Raw genomic sequence first — 21,571 nt, 5'->3', positions numbered from 1 at the left:
GATGGAATTAGTTTAGTTGGCAATTTGATTAATTGAATAGTTTGAGCACAATAATGTGGGTCGAAGGGCCTGTTCCTGTGCTGTACTGTTCTATGTTCTGTGTTTCTTGTCGAGAGATTTCAGCGTAACGGAGGCAAAAGGAGTGAGTGGGCAACAGGTCAGCTGGAGACCAATATGGAAAATGTGAGATCACCCACTTCTGTAGGAGAAACAGAAACACTGAGTGTGTAAATGACTGAGGTGCAGTGGGTAGGGATGAAGGTCACAATACATTGTATTTATTGTAAGAGTTATTGGATATCAGAGTGAAATGACTTTAACAATTATTTGTGTTTTGTTGAGACTGTACCTGGAATATGGTGTAAAATCCCGCTCCCCACACTAACACGGGTTACACAGACCAAAGAACAAACTGCCGGAGGAACTCAGTGGGTCGGGCAGCATCTGTGGAGGGAAATGAACCGTCAACATTTCGGGCCGAGACCCTCCCTCTGGACTGAGAGTGGACGGGAAATAGTCAGAGAAAAGAGGTGAGGGGTGGGGATGGGGCAAGAGCTGGGGAGTGAGAGGTGGATCCAGGTGAGGGGGGAGGTGGGAAGGTGGAAATAGTGATGGGGGGGAGGTGAGTGTTTGGGGCAACACGGGGCTGCAGAAGATGGATATTAATTCCATAGAGGATTAACAAAGAGGTTAGAGAGTATTTGTTATGGAGAGTGCAATGAAGATTCACCAGACTGATCCCTGGAGTGGTGGGTCATCACATGAAGAAAGATCAAATGTGATAACCCTTTCATTTGGAGAATCGAGGACTGAGAGGTGACCACATTGAAATGCACAACATCATTACCGGTTGAACCAGGGATCCCAGTCTCTGAAAAAGGGGGTGGACAGTCCGGGACTGAGATGAGGGGAAATGTCTCCACTCCGAGGGTGGTGAATGTCTGTAAATCCCCACCACAGAGGGCGGTGAAGACTCAGTGATCGTCCTCACATAAAACAGAGGCCGGCAGATGTGTGGAGACCGAGGGGATCGAGGAAATGAGGATCGGGCAGAAACACGTGGCTGAGGTGGGAGAGCAGCTGCCACCTTGTTGATGGTTAGAGGGGCTGAATGGCCACCTCCTGCTGTTTCTCACTTGATGTTTCAGTGTTCCTGTCCGGTGAGGCCAGAGTAAATGAATAGAAATTAGTGTTTTCAACATAGAACTGATTTAAATGAAACCTTCTCAGTTCCTGTGTGGGTCTGAATTATGTGTCTGACTGGGATGGGAATGGAACTAAAACTCTGAGAACTCTGTGACCTGGGAGTGGAGGGAAAGGGACAGGGAAGATATGGAGGGAACAATTAAAAATGTTGCTGAAATAATACGGGAAATAATGAAATAATGTGGGAAACGCGGCCGGGGGGGGAGGGGCGGTGTCACCGGGTCACGTGGGAGACCCTCCACCCGTCACGTGATCCGGGTTTACCGCGGATCCGCAGCAGCTGCAGGGCCGTTTCCGAGGCCCCGCCCACCGCCTGATTAGGCGCTGAGGACATCGCGCATGCGCAGTACGGGCAGGGCGGTGTTGTTTTTTCCGTTCTTTGTCGAAGCGGGTAATCGGTGGGATCGGGATCGGGATCGGGGGAATGTCCCCATCCCTTGGAGCGGAGAGCCCGGGACAGATTGTTCTCTGCGGGGCGACACCAACAATTTCCATTCGGTGAGTACTGAAGCCGGCCCCGAGCGGGGAGATATAATGTTGCGCAATGAGTCCCGTAACTTTCGCGAACTCAAACAGGATAAAGTCTGCAGATGCTGGAAATCCGAGCAACGCGCACAAAAAGCTGGAGGAACTCAGCAGGCCAGGCAGCATCCGGGAAAAGAGTACAGTCAACGTTACCGGCCGAACCCCTTCGGCAGGGCTGGAGAGTAAAAGGTGGGGTGGGGTGGGGAATGGAGAGAGAAACACAAGGTGATAGGGGAGGGGATGAACTTTCCCGAACTGGCGGCCTCGCCTCGCTTCCTTGACAGAATCTGCCGGGGTCGGTCCGGGTTGTGAGACCTTCACACCGAACCGTCTGAGATGAGCCGTCGCTCAGCCCCTGTTGTTCTGGTCCTGTTAGCAGGATGACGTAAACCATTTCTATATTGTTACTGACAGAGAATTGTATAATTATGTTCCGTGTGTACTTGCCTGTGATGCTTCTACAAGCCAGTGTTTCTCTGTACCTGTACCTTTCCGTAGTTGTGCATTTGGCAATAAATTCAACAGGACCTGAGAGAACTCAGTGCGATTTGATTAGTAATTATGTTGCCTGATTTACTGAGGCAGCAGGACTTACAGAGTGAGTCCATGGAGGGGAGGCTCGTTTCCATGATATGCTCAGCTGTGTCCACAGTTCTCTGCTATTTCTGGAGGGCATAAGAAGAGAGTAGCCGTACAAAGGTGTAAAGTAGCTGGATGGGATACGTTTTATGGTGTGTTGATGAAAATTGGTGAGGGACAAGGGTAAATGCCAAAGTTGTTATTTGTCCTTGTGTTGTTATTTTAGAATCATTTATACAGTAGTATGTACCATTATTTCAGTATACTGGAGGACCATCAGTGATTGTTCTTGATACCTTCTCCCAACTGATTCTATCTGCTCATTCCCTGCCCATCTTGTTCAGTCTTGTCCAGACTGTATCCCATCACCTCAATGATATCAATTAGCAATCTTTCTTCTGACCTTTGTCTTCATTGTGAAGTATAGTCTTTCACTTTTTACCTCACTATTTTCCAGGAATTGTGTATTTTTTTGGATTAATTAAGGTTACACTGTTACAGCATGTGGCAGAGTAGACACAGACAATTCAATTTTAATTTCACTGTTACAAAATATTGCAGTGTTAATCTTTGTCATAACAAACTCAATCTAATATGCAAACATGAGGAAATCTGCAGATGCTGGAAATTCAAGCAACACACATCAAAGTTGCTGGTGAACGCAGCAGGCCAGGCAGCATCTCTAGGAAGAGATACAGTCGACGTTTCAGGCCGAGACCCTTCGTCAGGACTAACTGAAAGAAGAGCTAGTAAGAGGGGGAGGGATGGAGCCAAGAGATGGACAGTTGATTGGCAAAAGGGATATGAGGCTGGAGAAGGGAAGGATCATGGGACGGGAGGCCTAGGGAAAAGAAAGCAGGGGGAAGAGCCCAGAAGATGGGCAAGGAGTATAGTGAGAGGGACAGAGGGAGAAAAAAGAGAGAAAAAAAAATAAAAACAAGTGTTACACATGCCCTTACATTTCCTCCCTTACCGCCATTCAGGGCCCCAGACAGTCCTTCCAGGTGAGGCGACACTTCACCTGTGAGTCGGCTGGGGTGATATACTGTGTCCGGTGCTCCCGATGTGGCCTTCTATATATTGGTGAGACCCGACGCAGATTGGGAGATCGTTTCGCTGAACACCTACGCTCTGTCCGCCAGAGAAAACAGCATCTCCCAGTGGCCACACATTTTAATTCCACGTCCCATTCCTATTCTGATAGGGCTATCCATGGCCACCTCTACTGTCAAGGTGAAGCCACTGGAAATAGGAAAAGTTTTCTTGCTTAAAATATGAAAGAAATGTGTCATCTTTAAATTCATGCCTTTTGGAAATCAGGTCATTTTTTACTCGCTTAGCTATTCACAGTAACAGAAATTTTGACTGGGGTGCCCAAACTTCTGCATGCCACTGTATATCAACAATCTTTCTTCTACATTGTCTTCCTTGTGAAGTATTTTGCCTCACTGAGTTATTTCTGAAATTGGTGTTTGTTACCTGGAAGTACCGGAGGATTTACTGAATGCAGCATGAGGTAGGGTAAAGACAGCCATGACAGTTTTAGTTTCAACGTTATAAAATGGCCACTGTGTCAATCTTCGTCAGGAGGAAATTTGCTGCATTTAAAGTTGAGACTGTTATTTTCTTTCTCAGTCATTTTTGGAGAGTCACATTCTGCGTTGCCAGGGTAACAACCCCCATGACTTGCAGGGCGTGGAGCACATTTTTTCAGCTCTCTGGTCACTTCCCCTCATTGAGAGATAGTGGCCTCTGGAACAGATGTAACAGCTTGATAGTTGGGTGGGGCGGATGTTGTGAGCATTAACTGTATCGACTGTATTAGCCCTGTGTTGGAAAGAAAATTAATGAATGTAGGAATTACATTTGTACAACTTTGAAATAAAAAGCATTTTATTCCTGTTAGCATACAAGAAATGTGATGGCCAATTGTGCTGGGCAAGATCTCATTCAACAATAATAATAATAAGATGTGTTCAGTTTAGCTGCTGGAGACAATGTGAAACTTAACCATGCCTGCTGGTGACACACGCCCAGGTTTTCCAGCCTGATCTCTGCCCAGTCAGAAGATCATCAGGTTCCCGTTCTGCCACAGGGTGATGTTGGAGTGTTAGTTTTTGAACACTGAATGGCCAAGAAACTGCAGCATATTACTGGCCACAGGAGTCCTGGGAAAATTGGTGCTTGAACTGCGATCCTGGAATGGAGACTCTGAGCATACAGAACTGTCAGTATCGGGGATTTGGCCCAGGTCGGTACTTCCACAGATGGGGCTGGATGTTCCTCCTTTCACAATGAATCAAAAGGCCTGGGGTGCTGGGCATCGTGGGGCAATTGCTGATTACACCACTCGCTGTGAGATGTGGGGACGATGTGCAAGGATTCGGGGGTCGGTGAGTGGTAGATTCAGCGGTGTGACCCTGTGAGGTCGGGTCCTGGGATATCACAGTTTTAGATCCAAGTGCAATGGACCCGGGGTTCAAGCTGCCCAGGTTTCTGAAGTGTTGAGCCAGTATTTCTGTTCTGGGCTCAGATGTTTGGTTCTGGAGTTCATTTAGAAGCAATGACTGCTATACTGAGAAGATCATGAGTTACCATCCCATCCCTCACAGTGAGAGGCTGTGAGTAAATGGGCTGTTCCATGTTTGCAACAGCAGAAATAGACCTGTGAGTTTGATGTTCAAACTCCCCCCTCACTGTCACCCATCTGTCAGTCAACAGACAATAGGTGCAGGAGTAGGCCATTTGGCCCTTCGAGCCAGCACCGCCATTCACTGTGATCATGGCTGATCATCCACAATCAGTATCCAGTTCCTGCCTTCTCCCCATATCCCTTCACTCCACTATCTTTAAGAGCTCTATCTAACTCTTTCTTGAAAGCATCCAGAGACTTGGCCTCCACAGCCTTCTGGGGCAGAGCATTCCATATATCCACCACTCTCTGGGTGAAAAAGTTTTCCCTCAACTCTGTTCTAATTTACCTACCCCTTATTCTTAAACTGTGGTCTTTGGTTCTGGACTGACCCATCTGTGGGAACATGCTTCCTGCCTCCAGCGTGTCCAATCCCTTAATAATCTTATGTTTCAATAAGATCCCCTCTCATCCCTCTAAATTCCAGAGTATACAAGCCCAATCGCTCCAATCTTTCAACATATGACAGTCCCGCCATCCCAGGAATTAATCTTGTGAACCTACGCTGCACTCCCTCAATAGCAAGAATGTCCCTCCTCAAATTTGGAGACCAAAACTGCACACAGTACTCCAGGTGTGGTCTCACCAGGGCCCTGTACAACTGCAGAAGGACCTCTTTGCTCTTATACTCAATTCCCCTTGTTATGAAGGCCAGCATGCCATTAGCTTTCTTCACTGCCTGCTGTACCTGCATGCTTGCTTTCAGTGACTGATGTAGAAGAACACCTAGATCTCGTTGTACTTCCCCTTTTCCTAACTTGACTCCATTTAGATAGTAATCTGCTGCCTTGTTCTTGCCACCAAAGTGGATAACCTCACATTTATCCCCATGAAACTGCATCTGCCCACTCACCCAGCCTGTCCAAGTCACCCTGCATTCTCATAACATCCTCCTCACATTTCACACTGCCACCCAGCTTTATGTCATCGGCAAATTTGCTAATCTTACTTTTAATTCCCTCATCTAAATCATTAATATATATTGTAAACAGCTGCGGTCCCAGCACTGAACCCTGCGGTACCCCACTGGTCACCGCCTGCCATTCCAAAAGGGACCCGTTAATCGCTACTCTTTGTTTTCTGTCAGCCAGCCAATTTTCAATCCATGTCAGTACTCTGCCCCCAATACCATGTGCCCGAATTTTGCCCACTAATCTCCTATGTGGGACTTTATCAAAGGCTTTCTGAAAGTCCAGGTACACTACATCCACTGGCACCCACTTGTCCATTTTCATAGTTACATCCTCAAAAAATTCCAGAAGATTAGTCAAGTACGATTTCCCCTTCGTAAATCCATGCTGACTCGGACCGATCCTGTTACTGCTATCCAGATGTGTTGTAATTTCATTGTTTATAATTGACTCCAGCATCTTTCCCACAACCGACGTCAGGCTAACCGGTCTATAATTCTCTGTTTTCTCTCTTCCTCCCTTCTTGAAGAGAGGGACAACATTAGCCACCCTCCAATCCACAGGAACTGATCCTGAATCTATAGAACATTGGAAAATGAGTACCAATGCGTCCACGATTTCTAAAGCCACCTCCTTAAGTACCCTGGGATGCAGACCATCAGGTCCCAGGGACTTATCAGCCTTCAGACCCAACAGTCTATCCAACACAGTTTCCTGCCTAATATAAATTTCCTTCAGTTCATCCATTACCCTAGGTCCTGTGGCCACTATTACATCTGGGAGATTGTTTGTATCTTCCCTAGTGAAGACAGATCCAAAGTACCTGTTCAACTCGTCTGTCATTTCCTTGTTTCCCATAATAAATTCACCCGCTTCTGTCTTCAAGGGCCCAATTTTGGTCTTAAGTATTTTTTTCTTTTTCACATACCTAAAGAAGCTTTTACTATCCTCCTTTATATTCTTGGCTAGTTTACCTTCATACCTCATTTTTTCTCCACGTATTGCCTTTTTAGTTACCTTCTGTTGCTCTTTAAAAGTTTCCCAATCCTCCGGCTTCGCCCTCGGCTTTGCTATGTTATACTTCTCTTTTATTTTTATACTGTCCATTACTTCCCTTGTCAGCCACGGCCTCCCCTTACTCCCCTTAGGATCTTTCTTCCTCTTTGGAACAAACTGATCCTGCACCTTCTGCATTATTCCCAGAAATACCTGCCATTGCTGTTCCACTGTCATCCCTGCTAGGGTATTGTTCCATTGAACTTTGGCCAGCTCCTCCCTCATAGCACCATAGTTCCCTTTGTTCAACTGTAATACTGACACTTCCGAGTTTCCCTTCTCCCTCTCAAATTGTAGATTAAAACTTATCATATTATGGTCACTACCTCCTAATGGCTCCTTTACCTCGAGGTCCCTGATCAAATCCGGTTCATTGCACAACACTAAATCTAGAATTGCATTCTCTCTGCTAGGCTCCAGTACAAGCTGTTCTAAGAATCCATCTCGGAGGGACTCCACAAACTCCCTTTCTTGGGGTCCAGTAACAACCTGATTCCTCCAGTCTACCTGCATGTTGAAACCCCCATAACAACTGTAGCATTACCTTTGCGACATGCCAATTTTAACTCTTGATTCAACTTACACCCTACATCCAGACTACTGTTTGGGGGCCTGTAGATAACTCCCATTAGGGTCTTTCTCCCCTTAGAATTTCTCAGTTCTATCCATACTGACTCCACGTCTCCTGATTCTATGACCCCCCTCGCAAGGGACTGAATATCATTCCTCACCAACAGAGCCACCCCACCCCCTCTGCCCATCAGTCTGTCCTTTTGATAGGACGTATAACCTTGAATATTCATTTCCCAGGCCCTGTCCACTTGAAGCCATGTCTCTGTTATTCCCACAACATCATACTTACCAATTTCCAATTGTGTCTCAAGCTCATATGCTGAATGATTGGAGCGACTGGGCTAGTATACTCTGGAATTTAGAAGGCTGAGAGGGGATCTGATTGAAACATATAAGATTATTAAGGGATTGGACACGCTGGAGGCAGGAAAGATGTTCCCGATGTTGAGGGAGTCCAGAACCAGAGGCCACAGTTGAAGAATAAGGGGTAGACCATTTAGAACGGAGTTGAGGAAAACCTTTTTCACCCAGAGAGTGGTGGATATGTGGAATGCTCTGCCCCAGAAGGCTGTGGAGGCCAAGTCTCTGGATGCTTTCAAGAAAGAGATGGATAGAGCTCTTAATGATAGCGGAATCAAAGGTTATGGGGATAAGGCAGGAACTGGATACTGATTGTGGATGATCAGCCATGATCACAGTAAATGGCTGTGCTGGCTCGAAGGGCCGAATGGCCTACTCCTGCACCTATTGTCTATTGTTTAACACAGTGAGTCCTAAGCTGCCGATTTGATCCAGCCCGGGTTCTGAGAGTGTCTGAGCTCCGCTCCGTATATAAACAGGACTGCCCGGTGTAGATATAGCTTCAGCTCAAATGTCCCTCACCTGTTCAGGTACAGGGAGCCGCATTTCTGCTGAAATTAAACCAAAGATGTTTGACTATGTATTTGCACTAAGTGAAAAAGAAACTGGGAGAGATTATTGCATTTCCATCCAGATAACTATTGTCACAAGAAACCTCCTCGCCCACAGTTACCAGCGGGTTTCATTTCACAAGCAGAGGCTGCTGATTGACACCCCGCCGGAAATATTTGTGGAATTTGTTTCTCTTCAAAGTCATTTATTCCAAATGGCCAGAAGTTTTACCGAGGGAGGGAGTGATGCACTCACTGAAAATTGTCACATCCATTAAAATGGCGACAGGGAGGGAATGCCGCACTGACTAAAAATGAGCACGGGGGAAGTGTGTGTGTGTGGGGGGGAGCGGAGTTGTGTGCTGATTAAAAATGAGATCCTCACTCCCCTCTAATCCCTGACCTAACCCTCACTCTTCCCATCCCTCTACCCCATCTACCCTATATATACTCAAGGTTTTGCAGACCTCCATCAAATCTCCCCCAAATTTTCTGCGTTCCAAGGAACAAAGTCGTAACCTATTCAATCTTCCCTCATAACTCAGGTCCACCAATCACAGCAACATCCTTGTAAATTTTCCTTGTAATCTGTCAACCTTATTTACATCTTTCCTGTGCGTACGTGATGTAAACTGCACACAATACACCAAATTAGGCCTCATAACCATCTTATATCATGCAGCCTCGTGTACTGAATAATTTATGACGGCCAATGTGCCAAAGATTTCTTCACTACCTTATCTAGTTGTGTCGCCACTTTCAATGAATTGTGGACCTGTATTCCCAGACGCCTTTGTTCTACTGCTCACTGTGTAAGACCTATTCTGTTTGATCCTACCAAAGTGCAACAGCATGCAGTCCTGCATTAAATTCCATTTGCCATTATCAGCCCATTTCCCGCCTGATGCAGATCCCACTGCAAGCTCTGATCGTCTTCATCGCTGTCAAATACACCCTAAACCTTGGTGTCATCTGCAAATTTGCTGATCTGGCTAATCTAATTATCATTGAGATCATTGATATAGATGACAAACAACAACAGATATCAGCACCGATCCCTGCGGAATTCCACCAGTCACAGGTCTCCAGTCAGAGAGGCAACCATCTGCTACCACTATTTGCCTTCCTCCTCTTTGCTAACGTCTACTCCCATTTACTACCTCACCTTGAATGCCAAGAGAATTAACTTAATTGGCCAACATCCTATGCAGGACCTTGTCAAATGCCTTGCTAAAGTCTGTTTAGAAAACTTCCAGTGCCTTGCCTTCATCAACTTTCCTGGTAACATTCCTCGTAACTTCTTTGAAAAACTCAATAGATTTTCTAGAACAGACAAAGTCACGTTGGATATCTCTAATCAGTCCTGTTTATTTAAATACTCCTATATCCCGTCCTTTCAATGTCTTCCCACGACTGATATCAGGCGCACTGGCCTATCATTTCCTGGTTTAATTTTGGAGCCTTTTTTAAACAGCGAGTCAAAATTAATTATCCTCCAATCCTCTGGTAGCTCTCCTGTCTTTGAGCATAATTTAAACATATCGGCTACGTCCCTGCAATCTCTGCATTCGCCTCCATCGGGGTCCAAGGACTGAACTTCTCAGTCGCTGGTATTTATATGCTCGAATCTGCCCAATATGCGAAACACTTACTCATCCATAATCTGTATAACATCCACGTCCTCACTTCTCCTTTGCCTCACTTCTATAGATTCTTTTCCCGAGTGAACACAGAAGCAAAAATCTACTTAAGAACTCCTCTGTCTTTTTTGGCTCCATGCGTACATTACCATTCTGATAATCCAGACGATCAGTTGTGTCCCATGCAATCCATTTGCTTTTAAAATATCTGTATAATCCCTCACCCTGTCTGCTGGGACAACCTCATGCCACCCTATAGCCTTCCTGGGTTTCTTTCCTCAATGTTATCTTGCATTTCCTTGACTCCATAAGTACTTCATTTTTTCCCCTTCCTGCCTGCACCTGTTACACACCTATTTTTTTCTCTACAAGGGCCTCAATATCTCTCGAAAAACTGGTATATTTCCCTTTTATTCGGACAGGCACATAAATACCTTGAAGTCTACAGATTTTATCTTTCAAAGTCTCCCACTTAGCAAGTATTCATTTGCCAGAATATAGCCAATTCACACTAGTCAGATCCTTTCTGATAACATCAAAATTGTTCTTTCTCCAATTTAGAATCTCGACCCATGGAGCAGAGCTATCGTTGTCCACACTTCCTTTGAATCTGATGACATTATGATCACAGATGCAAAAAGTTTCCTTACACCAACTTCTGTTATGTGTGTCCTGTCTCAGTCCCTAATGGGAGATCAAGTATCACACACTCTCTCTTTGGAACTTCAATGTACTGATTCAACGAAACTTTCCTGAAGACATTTGTCAAATACATGAGTACATCTACTCAATATACAGTATGAGAGTTCCAGTCTGTATGTGGAAGGTTAAAATCAAATTATAACAAATTATGTTTCTTGCAATATTCTCTGACATCTACTAATTTGTTCCTCTAAATCCCGCAGACTCTTGGGTGGTCTATAAGACAGACTCATTAACATGTTCAAACAATTTTTATTTCTCCAGTCTATCCATAAAGCCTCACCAGATGAGTTCACCCATCTGTCCTTACTGCACACTGCAGTGACAGTTTCCTTGAGTAGTGAAGCCACCCCTACCCCTTTAATCCCTCATGCCCTGTCGTGTCTAAAACAACAGATCCCCAAAATATCGAGCTGTCAGTGCTCTGCAAACCAGTCTCAATAGTGGTGACAATATCATAATTCCATGTGTTGATCCATGACCCGAGCTCACCTGCCTTTTCTCCAATACTTGTTGCATTGAAATATACGCAGCTCAGAATATTAATCACAACATGGTTAATCTTCGATTCCTGACTTTGTCTGCGGTCTTAACAACATCTGTTTGAGAAACTTGGATAGGCACGTGGATGGGAGGTGGTGGAGGGCAGGTCAAAGGGTCTCGACAGATTAACAGTTCGACAGGGAGACCGTGCACAGTAAAACTCCCAGTGTCTGTTGGACCTGGAGGCTTGTGGGGTGGTTTGAGAGCTCTCAAACGCATCTCTCCCACTTCACACACATCTGCTCTCACCCCATCCTCCCGCCACCCCACTAGGAATAGGGTTCCCCTTGTCCTCACCTACCACCCCACCAGCCTCCGGGTCCAACATATAATTCTCCGTAACTTCCGCCACCTCCAATGGGATCCCACCACTAAGCATGTCTTTCCCTCCCCCCCCCTTTCAAATTTCCACAGGGATCGCTCCCTATGCAACTCCCTGGTCCATTCGTCCCCCCCATCCCTTCCGACCAATCTCCCTCCCGGCACTTATCCTTGTAAGCGGAACAAGTGCTACACATGCCCTTACACTTCCTCCCTCACCACCATTCAGGGCCCCAGACAGTCCTTCCAGGTGAGGCGACACTTCACCTGTGAGTCGGCTGGGGTGATATACTGCGTCCGGTGCTCCCAGTGTGGCCTTCTATATATTGGCGAGACCCGACGCAGGCTGGGAGACCATTTCACTGAACACCCATGCTCTGTCCGCCAGAGAAAGCAGGATCTCCCAGTGGCCACACATTTTAATTCCACATCTCATTCCCATTCTGACATGTCTATCCACGGCCTCCTCTACTGTAAAGATGAAGCCACACTCAGGTTGGAGGAACAACACCTTATGTTCTGTCTGGGTAGCCTCCAACCTGATGGCATGAACATTGACTTCTCTTTCTCTTTTTTTTCTCCCTCTGTCCCTCTTGCTATAACTCCTTGCCCATCCTCTGGGCACCCCTCCCCTTTCTTTCTCCCTAGGCCTCCCGTCCTATGATCCTCCCCCTTCTCCATCTATGTATCCCTTTTGCCAATCACCTGTCCAGCTCTTGGCTCCATCCCTCCCCCTCCTGTCTTCTCCTATCATTTCGGGTCTCCCCCTCCCCCTCCCACTTTCAAATCTCTTACTATCTCTTCTTTTAGTTAGTCCTGACGAAGGGTCTCGGCCCAAAACGTCGACTGTACCTCTTCCTAGAGATGCTGCCTGGCCTGCTGCGTTCACCAGCAACTTTTATGTATGACACCTTCACCTAATTCTCCCTGCGAACCAGTAACCCAGGTGGTCAATTTCCACAGAATTAAAATGGTGAATCAGCCTCAGGGTAAAGGGACGCTTACTTAAAACAGAGATGCGGAGAAATTTCTTCTGCCAGAATTTGTGGAATCAGAGGCAGCTGTGGAGGCCAAACTGGGGGGATTTAAGAGGGAAATTAATAGGATCTTGAGCGGTTACGATGAGAAGGCCGGGGAGTGGGGCTGAGGAGGGAAAAACGGGTCAGCCTGATTGAATGCCAGAGCAGACTCGATGAGCCAAACAGCCGAATTCTGCTCGTATGTCTTACGCAGCCGGTTTATTATCGGGAGACGCGCCGACCAGTCACGGTATCCTGTTTTCCGCTCTTATATTGCCGCAGATCTGCAGCCTGTGGGTTTTTCCCCGAGGCCCCCCGTCGGCTTTGATTACATGTAAATCACACTGCGCATGCTCACAGTCCGCGGAATGGCAGTGATTTTTGGCCGGCTGAGTTCAGTCACCGTTTTGTGCTGATGTGGATTTGCAGCACTGGCATATTTTCTTGTGTTGGGAGAATCTGATAGTGGCCAGTGAGTCTCGTTAACTTCCCGAACTGTCGACTTTGCCTCGCTTCCTGGAACTTCTCAAAAACTTTTTCACTTCAGATAAGCTGTTTCTGAGCCTGGTGATGTATGCTTCAGGGCTGTTGTATCTTCTCCTTAATTGGGGAGGGTGAGAAAGGAGAATGCCCCAGGTTGTGGGGATCTTTGATTTTACCGAGGGAGTGGGAAGTCTAGAAGAGTTCATGGAGGGGAGACTGGTTTCTGTGATGATCTGATCTGTGTCCGTATTTCTGCAGTTCTTTGCAATCACGGGCAAAGCATTAGCCATAACAAGGTGTGGAGTATCTGGATGGAAAACACTTTATGGTGCATTGATAAAATCTGGTAATGAGCAAAGCATATATACCAAAGTTCTTAGGGTTTGTTCTAGCTTTTGTCATTTTGGTATCTTTCATACCGTAGTATTGTGAGCATTTGGTCCATAATGACAGATGAGGCAGCTCATTAACAGACATCACACTCTGAAAAAGCTCATTTCAGGGAGGTAGCACCACCACCCCTGTCCCCCGCAACCCTATACCCCTCCGTTTTTTATTGTATTACAACTTTAAGCAAGTCTACAGTATGTCACAGAGAGTGTCACAGTATATCATTAATTCGGTATCTGTGTACTGCTCGAGGACAATCAGTGATTGTCCTTGATCCCTTCTCTTGGCTCCATCTGCTCATTCCCTGTCCATCTGGGTTAGCCTCTGTCCAGCCTGTATCCCACCACCTCAATGATATATATCAACCATCTTGTTCAACTTCTGTCTAGTCTGTATCCCACCAACTCAATGATATATATCAACCATCTTGTTCAATCTCTGTCCAGTCTGTATCCCATCACCTCAATGATATATATCAACCATCTTGTTCAATCTCTGTTCAGTCTGTATCCCACCACCTCAATGATATATATCAACCATCTTGTTCAATCTCTGTTCAGTCTGTATCCCACCACCTCAATGATATATATCAACCATCTTGTTCAATCTCTGTACAGTCCGTATCCCACCAACTCAATGATATATATCAACCATCTTGTTCAATCTCTGTCCAGTCTGTATCCCATCACCTCAATGATATATATCAACCATCTTGTTCAATCTCTGTTCAGTCTGTATCCCACCACCTCAATGATATATATCAACCATCTTGTTCAATCTCTGTCCAGTCCGTATCCCACCAACTCAATGATATATATCAACCATCTTGTTCAATCTCTGTCCAGTCTGTATCCCATCACCTCAATGATATATATCAACCATCTTGTTCAATCTCTGTTCAGTCTGTATCCCACCACCTCAATGATATATATCAACCATCTTGTTCAATCTCTGTTCAGTCTGTATCCCACCACCTCAATGATATATATCAACCATCTTGTTCAATCTCTGTCCAGTCCGTATCCCACCAACTCAATGATATATATCACCCATCTTGTTCAATCTCTGTTCAGTCTGTATCCCACCACCTCAATGATATATATCAACCATCTTGTTCAATCTCTGTCCAGTCCGTATCCCACCAACTCAATGATATATATCAACCATCTTGTTCAATCTCTGTCCAGTCCGTATCCCACCAACTCAATGATATATATCACCCATCTTGTTCAATCTCTGTCCAGTCTGTATCCCATCACCTCAATGATATATATCAACCATCTTGTTCAATCTCTGTCCAGTCTGTATCCCATCACCTCAATGATATATATCAACCATCTTGTTCAATCTCTGTCTAGTCTGTATCCCACCACCTCAATGATATATATCAACCATCTTGTTCAATCTCTGTCCAGTCCGTATCCCACCAACTCAATGATATATATCAACCATCTTGTTCAATCTCTGTCCAGTCTGTATCCCATCACCTCAATGATATATATCAACCATCTTGTTCAATCTCTGTTCAGTCTGTATCCCACCACCTCAATGATATATATCAACCATCTTGTTCAATCTCTGTTCAGTCTGTATCCCACCACCTCAATGATATATATCAACCATCTTGTTCAATCTCTGTACAGTTCGTATCCCACCAACTCAATGATATATATCACCCATCTTGTTCAATCTCTGTTCAGTCTGTATCCCACCACCTCAATGATATATATCAACCATCTTGTTCAATCTCTGTCCAGTCCGTATCCCACCAACTCAATGATATATATCACCCATCTTGTTCAATCTCTGTCCAGTCTGTATCCCATCACCTCAATGATATATATCAACCATCTTGTTCAATCTCTGTCCAGTCTGTATCCCATCACCTCAATGATATATATCAACCATCTTGTTCAATCTCTGTTCAGTCTGTATCCCATCACCTCAATGATATATATCAACCATCTTGTTCAATCGCTGTCCAGTCTGTATCCCACCAACTCAATGATATATATCAACCATCTTGTGCAATCTCTGTTCAGTCTGTATCCCACCACATCATTCAGCAGTCTTTCTTCTAACATTTGTCTTCATCAAGAAGTATTCTGTTGCACTTTTTGCCTCAGAGTTAATTCAGAATCTGATTTTATTACCTGGATCTACGAGAGCATCATCATTTTCCAGTTTTGTTGTGCATTGGTGTGGTAGTATTGAGTTTTTGAACTGTGAATGGCCGAGATACTGCAGCTCATTACTGGCAGCAAAGAGTCACAGGAGAGCAGTAAACCTGGGGTGGAGACTCTGATAATGTGGGACTGGCAGTGGTTTGGGCTTCAGCCCAGGTCAGTGTTCCTACAGACGGGCTGGATGTTCTTTCTCCACAGTGAATCAGAAGTCCTGGGTGGCTGGAAATTTGCAGTAGGAAAATCCCTGATTACACTGCTCCATGTGAGACGTGGGGGGAGTGTGTGAGGATTCCGAGGTCGGTAAGTACCAGGTACAGCTCTGTGACCCTGTGATGGTTGGCCTGGAATGTCACCCAGTACTGAACCATGTTGCCTGTATTTATGAGCGGTTGAGTAGGTATTTCTGATCCAGGTTCTGATGTTTGGTTATTGAGTTAATTTAGAAGCAGTGATTGCTAATCTAAGAGAGTGAGTTCCCATTCCATCCGTCTCAGGATGAGGCTGTGATTAAATGGGCTGTTCCATGTTTGCATCAGGAAAAATGGTTCAGATGGTGTTTGGAAATCCACCCGCGGTCTCATGTCTCTGTCAGACAGTGGAAATCAAACAGAAGCTTGGGATGCTGGAGATCTGCACTAAAATCTGAAACTGTTTGAAGACATTCCGATGAAAGGTGTGAACCTGAATCATCAAATTTATTCCTCTCCCCACAGCTGTTCCTTACCCGCTGAGTGTTTTTCGTAATTCCAGTTTCTTTTTATTATACTCACCCTGGAATGGTTAAAATTTCCTGAAATGATTGCAAATTACCTTCAGGGTTACAGGAGGAAGGCCGCAATATGGTGTTGAAATAAAATCAGCCATGGTTGAGTGGTGGAGCAGACTCGATGGACCAAATCACCTAATTCTGTTCCTGTGTCTTATGTCTTACCACGAATGAACAATGACTCCTTCGTGTCCCATATCAGGTTTTGTGACGTCTGAGGACAATTACAGATTTGTTCACTCAGATCATTATATTTGTCTTCATCGTTTAAATTTCAGTGTTTTGTTTTTTGGAACATTGAGCAGAAATGCTCTCCTTTATATTGTTAACGTGTTTCATTGTCTCTGGTTAAAGTTAGACCTGCAGTGAGAGATTTATTTGAAGAAAAGCCCACAACTGGAAGCAAACCACAACTGTAGACGAGGGAACAGTAACAAGTGAACCAGCCTGAGGACTGAGAGCATCAATTGGAGAGGACCCTTTTGACTCAGAGTTTCCATTGATTCAGTCAGGAGAAAGTTTGGTGAGTCTCATTTACTCGAACACTAGTCCTTTAGTCATTACATTCCTGTACAAAGGAAGGTAGGAAATAGTTGGAGTGAGACTGAATATGCCCAAAAATACCAGTTACGCCTCTGACAGACCCAGTTGCAATCACTCCTGATCTGGTATGGAATCCTCTGTTGACCTGTTGGTGCGATAGGCAAATTGGGGGTCCAGGGTAGTGGGCAGACAGGATTTCAGATGTGATAGAACCAGTCTCTCAAAGCACTTTGCAATGATGGGGGGAGTATTTATACTTACTGTCCTTCAAAAAAAAGTAATTGTTTGAAATTGCTGCAAACTCACTACCCGTAACCTATACATTCTCAACCAAATTATGGACATAGATGACAAGTAGCAATAGGTGTAACCATGGGGAACATCACTAGGCACTGGACTCGAGTACAATAAACAGCCTCCCATCATCACACTTTGCTTCCTACAATCCAGCTGCTCCCAGACTCTGGGCTCTGTAACAAACACAATGTTCGCAGCAAGATTAGACTAATTCATATAAAGAGATACTTGTTGCTTCCGGAAAGGACACACAAGCTGTCTGATCCAATGGACCAGATCTTTCCTTGTTTACAACTTAATTTGCCCCGGATTCCATCCTCTCAGGTCACGCTACGTCCGATAACCCATGTTACGCCAACCACCCCGCCAATCGCACCACAACTCTCCCACCATTTATCCCATGCATGTACAGGTAGACAGATCCCCTTCATCCATGTCCATCGTTCCAGCTTCGGGAACCACAACTAACTGATCCCACAATCTTGGCTTGGGAGCAAAACTGAAACCAGGGCTGCAGCACTGGACAGCCCGGACTGTGCAGGAGTCGGGCTCGGTCCCGGCCCTTTCCCATTGCAATCAGCCCTGTATTTACACAAACCCGAGATCAGCGCCTTCCTCTCTGGCCCTTTCCCATTGCACCCAGCCCTGTATTTACACAAACTCGAGATCAGCGCCTTCCTCTCTGGCCCTTTCCCATTGCACCCAGCCCTGTATTTACACAAACCCGAGATCAGCACCTTCCTCTCTGGCCCTTTCCCATTGCACCCGGCCCCGTATTTACACAAACCCGAGATCAGCACCTTCCTCTCTGGCCCTTTCCCATTGCAATCAGCACTGTATTTACACAAACCCGAGATCAGCACCCTTCTCTCCGCTGCCTGCTGGGGTTGGCACTGTGCTGCAATTTGTAGGAGTGGCCAGAGGCCGGAGGGAAAACGTAGAGTGTTTGGCTGTCTGGTCCTTCCACTGTGACTCCCCCGAACTCTGCATTAACTCCATCCCAATGACTCTGGGCGAAAGTTAATGACCAACAAACATAATTCATCTCGGTGATCAGTTGTCTGAATGGTTCACTCAGTTTTAGAGTAAGTGGTAGCTGTGGTCCACATTGTCAGATTGATTAGTTTCCCAGGAGACAAAGACTGCAGGGATGAGAGGTTTTCTGTTCACTGATACTAATCTGTGTTTACCCTGATGGCAATTCTGGTTTACACCAGTAAGCACGTTGTTTATGAAATTAGTGAACAGCAGGGTACTGCACTGAGTGAGCCACCTCAAATCAAATCACCCTGAAGATCCTCCCAGGAAACATTTGGAGTTTTGTGACCCAGCTTGAGAAAAAGACCACGCTGCCCACCCCATCAACAACATGGCATAGCAGGGGACTTTACATCACACAGCACTGGATTCAGTGATAAAGCCCGCTAAGTTTTCTCCTTTGTTCCCCTGAAATCATTAAAAACGCCCATTAAACAGCTTTTGAAAACAAGATCTGACCCACACATGACATCAGTCTGCAACCCCACATGCCTGGTGTCACATGTGGGTTCCTCACACTGGGATCTGACGTCATGTGTGCAGTTCCTTGTGTCACATACATGCTGAGATGTTTCAACGAGGTAAAAAATGACCTGACCCACCACCACGGTTAACAGAGGGTTTACGAGCTGAGCTGTTCCCATTGGAGCGAAGCAATGTCAATCACTGGTTGCACCCAATAGCGGAAACAGACCAGCTGAGAGGGTGTTACCCCTGCTGACCCTGTTTCCTGCTCCCACTCCGGCAAAGCAGAACAAACCTCAAAGTAAATGTCCTGCTTTCTGATTTATTTCCATTTCCCTCTGAGGGAAGTTGGGGGCATTTGTGCAGTGTCTCCTGTGGCTGGTGTCTGATGAATCACTGAGGGGTAGGAGGTGACCACTCGGCCCCTCTGTTTGATGCCGGTTCCCCAGGGTGCGAGTGATCTGGCAGAAGGAGGAGGGAGAACGAGGATAAATATGGTGTGAGGGGTTGGATAGGATGGAGTCTGGGAGGTTGTTTGTCCTGGTGGTGGATCAAGGAGCAGGTTGGGGGAAGGAGCCCATTGACAGTGGGGAAGGGACATGAGGGGCTTGTCTGTGGAAATGTCTGAGCCCACGGTGGTGGAGAGCAGAGATATTCACCACTTTGGGGGGCAAACACTGGCAGACTGTTGAGCTGCAAGTGGGGCCAATGGTCCGGGCAAAGTGGAAACGGGCATGGTGTTGGGGGACAAGGATGGACTGGTTTGGGTCTTATTGAATGACAGGACAGGCTGCAGGGACTGAGCAGCCTGCTCCTGTTCCTGTGTTTAAAGAGAAGGATTTACCAGACCCTTCTTGGGTCTGCAGGATGTCCCAGTGGGTGCAGTAGGGACCGGTGCTCGGAGCCCAGTTTTTCCCAAACTGTGTCAACAATTTGGCTGAGGGACCATTTTCAACATTTCCAAGGCTGCTCTTGAAAAAAATGTATATTCACACATTGTTAATGACATAAAACTTGTATTTCTACATTGATAATGAGACAGAATTGTATAACATATGTCTGTGTGTTATCTGAATGTACTTGCCTGTGATGCTGCTACAAGTCACTGTTTCTCTGTCCCTGTACCTTCCCGTACTTGTGCACTTGGCAATAAATTCAACAGGACCTGAGAAAACTCAGTGAGATTTGATTAGTGATGATCACCTTGGCAGCTCGGTAGGTCAATATAAAGAGATAATACACTGTTAAGTACAAGACCATTAACAGTGTCGATGAGCAGAGGGATCTCGGAGTCCCAAGTTCATCGCTCCCTGGAAGTGGTTGCACAGATTGACAGGGTGGTTAAGAAGGCAAATGGCATGCTGGCCTTTATTAGTCATATATTGCATTCAAAATTCAGGAAGTTATGTTGCAGCTTCATAAAACTGGAGTTAGGCCACATCTGAAGTATTTCACACATTCTGGTTGCCTCATTCCAGGAAGGATATCAATGGCCCTGGAGAGGGTGCAGAAGAGGTTTACCAGGATATTGCCTGGATTCGAGGTCATGTGCTGTAACAAGAGGTTGGACAAACTTTAGTTGTTTTCTCTGGAGCGGCACAGGCTGGGGTGAGACGATGGAGGTTTATAAGATTATGAGAGGCACAGATAGAGAAGACAAACAATTTTTTTTATCCGGGTTAGCAATGTCTAATACAAGATGCCATGCATTTAGAGTGAGAGGGGGTTGCTGGAATGTGCTGCCTGGGCTGATAGTTCTGGCAGATACACTGGAGACTTTTCAGAGATATTTAGATCAGCACATGAATGTGAGGAAAATGGAAGGATATGGACATTGTTCTGGCAGATGGAATTAGTTTAGTTGGCAATTTGATTAATTGAATAGTTTGAGCACAACAATGTGGGTCGAAGGGCCTGTTCCTGTGCTGTACTGTTCTATGTTCTGTGTTTCTTGTCGAGAGATTTCAGTGTAACGGAGGCAAAAGGAGTGAGTGGGCAACAGGTCAGCTGGAGACCAGTGTGGAAAATGTGAGATCACCCACTTCAGCAGGAGAAACAGAAATGCAGAGTGTATTTAAATGGAGAGTTTAAGTGCAGTGGGTAGAGAGGGAGGTGAAAGGTACATTGTATTTATTGTAAGAGTTATTGGGTATAAGAGTGAAATGACAGTAACAATTATTTGTGCTTTGTTGAGACTGTACCTGGAATATGGAGTAAAATCCCGCTCCCCACACTAACACGGGTTATACAGACCAAAGAACAAACTGCCGGAGGAACTCAGTGGGTCGGGCAGCATCTGTGGAGGGAAATGGACCGTCAACATTTCGGGCCGAGACCCTCCCTCTGGACTGAGAGTAGACGGGAAATAGTCAGAGAAAAGAGGTGAGGGGTGGGGATGGGGCAAGAGCTGGGGAGTGAGAGGTGGATCCAGGTGAGGGGGGAGGTGAGAAGGTGGAAATAGTGACGGGGTGGGAGGTGAGTGATTCAGGCTGCAGTCGATGGAAATTAATTCCATAGAGGATTAACGAAGAGGTTAGAGAGTATTTGTTATAGAGAGTGCAATGAAGATTCACCAGTCTGATCCCTGGAGTGGTGGGGTCATCATATGAAGAAAGATCAAATGTGATAACCCTTTCATTTGGAGAATCGAGGACTGAGAGGTGAACAAATTGAAATGCACAACATCACTACCGGTTGAACCAGGGATCCCAGTCTCTGAAAAAGG

At 45.7% G+C, this 21,571-nt stretch overlaps 1 protein-coding gene across 1 annotated transcript in view; it reads left to right on the top strand.

The window, feature by feature from the left end:
- Nucleotides 1-1,362: 1,362 nt before the first annotated feature.
- Nucleotides 1,363-21,571, top strand: part of LOC134342211 (NACHT, LRR and PYD domains-containing protein 3-like) — a 69,929-nt gene continuing 49,720 nt past the window's right edge. Inside the window, 1 exon segment of the mRNA XM_063040183.1 lies at nucleotides 1,363-1,704. Within this exon segment, the coding sequence (XP_062896253.1) occupies nucleotides 1,631-1,704 (74 nt within the window). The 5' untranslated portion in view covers nucleotides 1,363-1,630.

The sequence above is a fragment of the Mobula hypostoma genome, unplaced genomic scaffold, assembly GCF_963921235.1.
Source record: "Mobula hypostoma unplaced genomic scaffold, sMobHyp1.1 scaffold_88, whole genome shotgun sequence".
In the NCBI taxonomy this organism is placed as follows: domain Eukaryota; kingdom Metazoa; phylum Chordata; class Chondrichthyes; order Myliobatiformes; family Myliobatidae; genus Mobula; species Mobula hypostoma.
The sequence above is the reverse complement of the archived record's forward strand: the minus strand, read 5'-3'. Positions and strand labels throughout refer to the sequence as shown.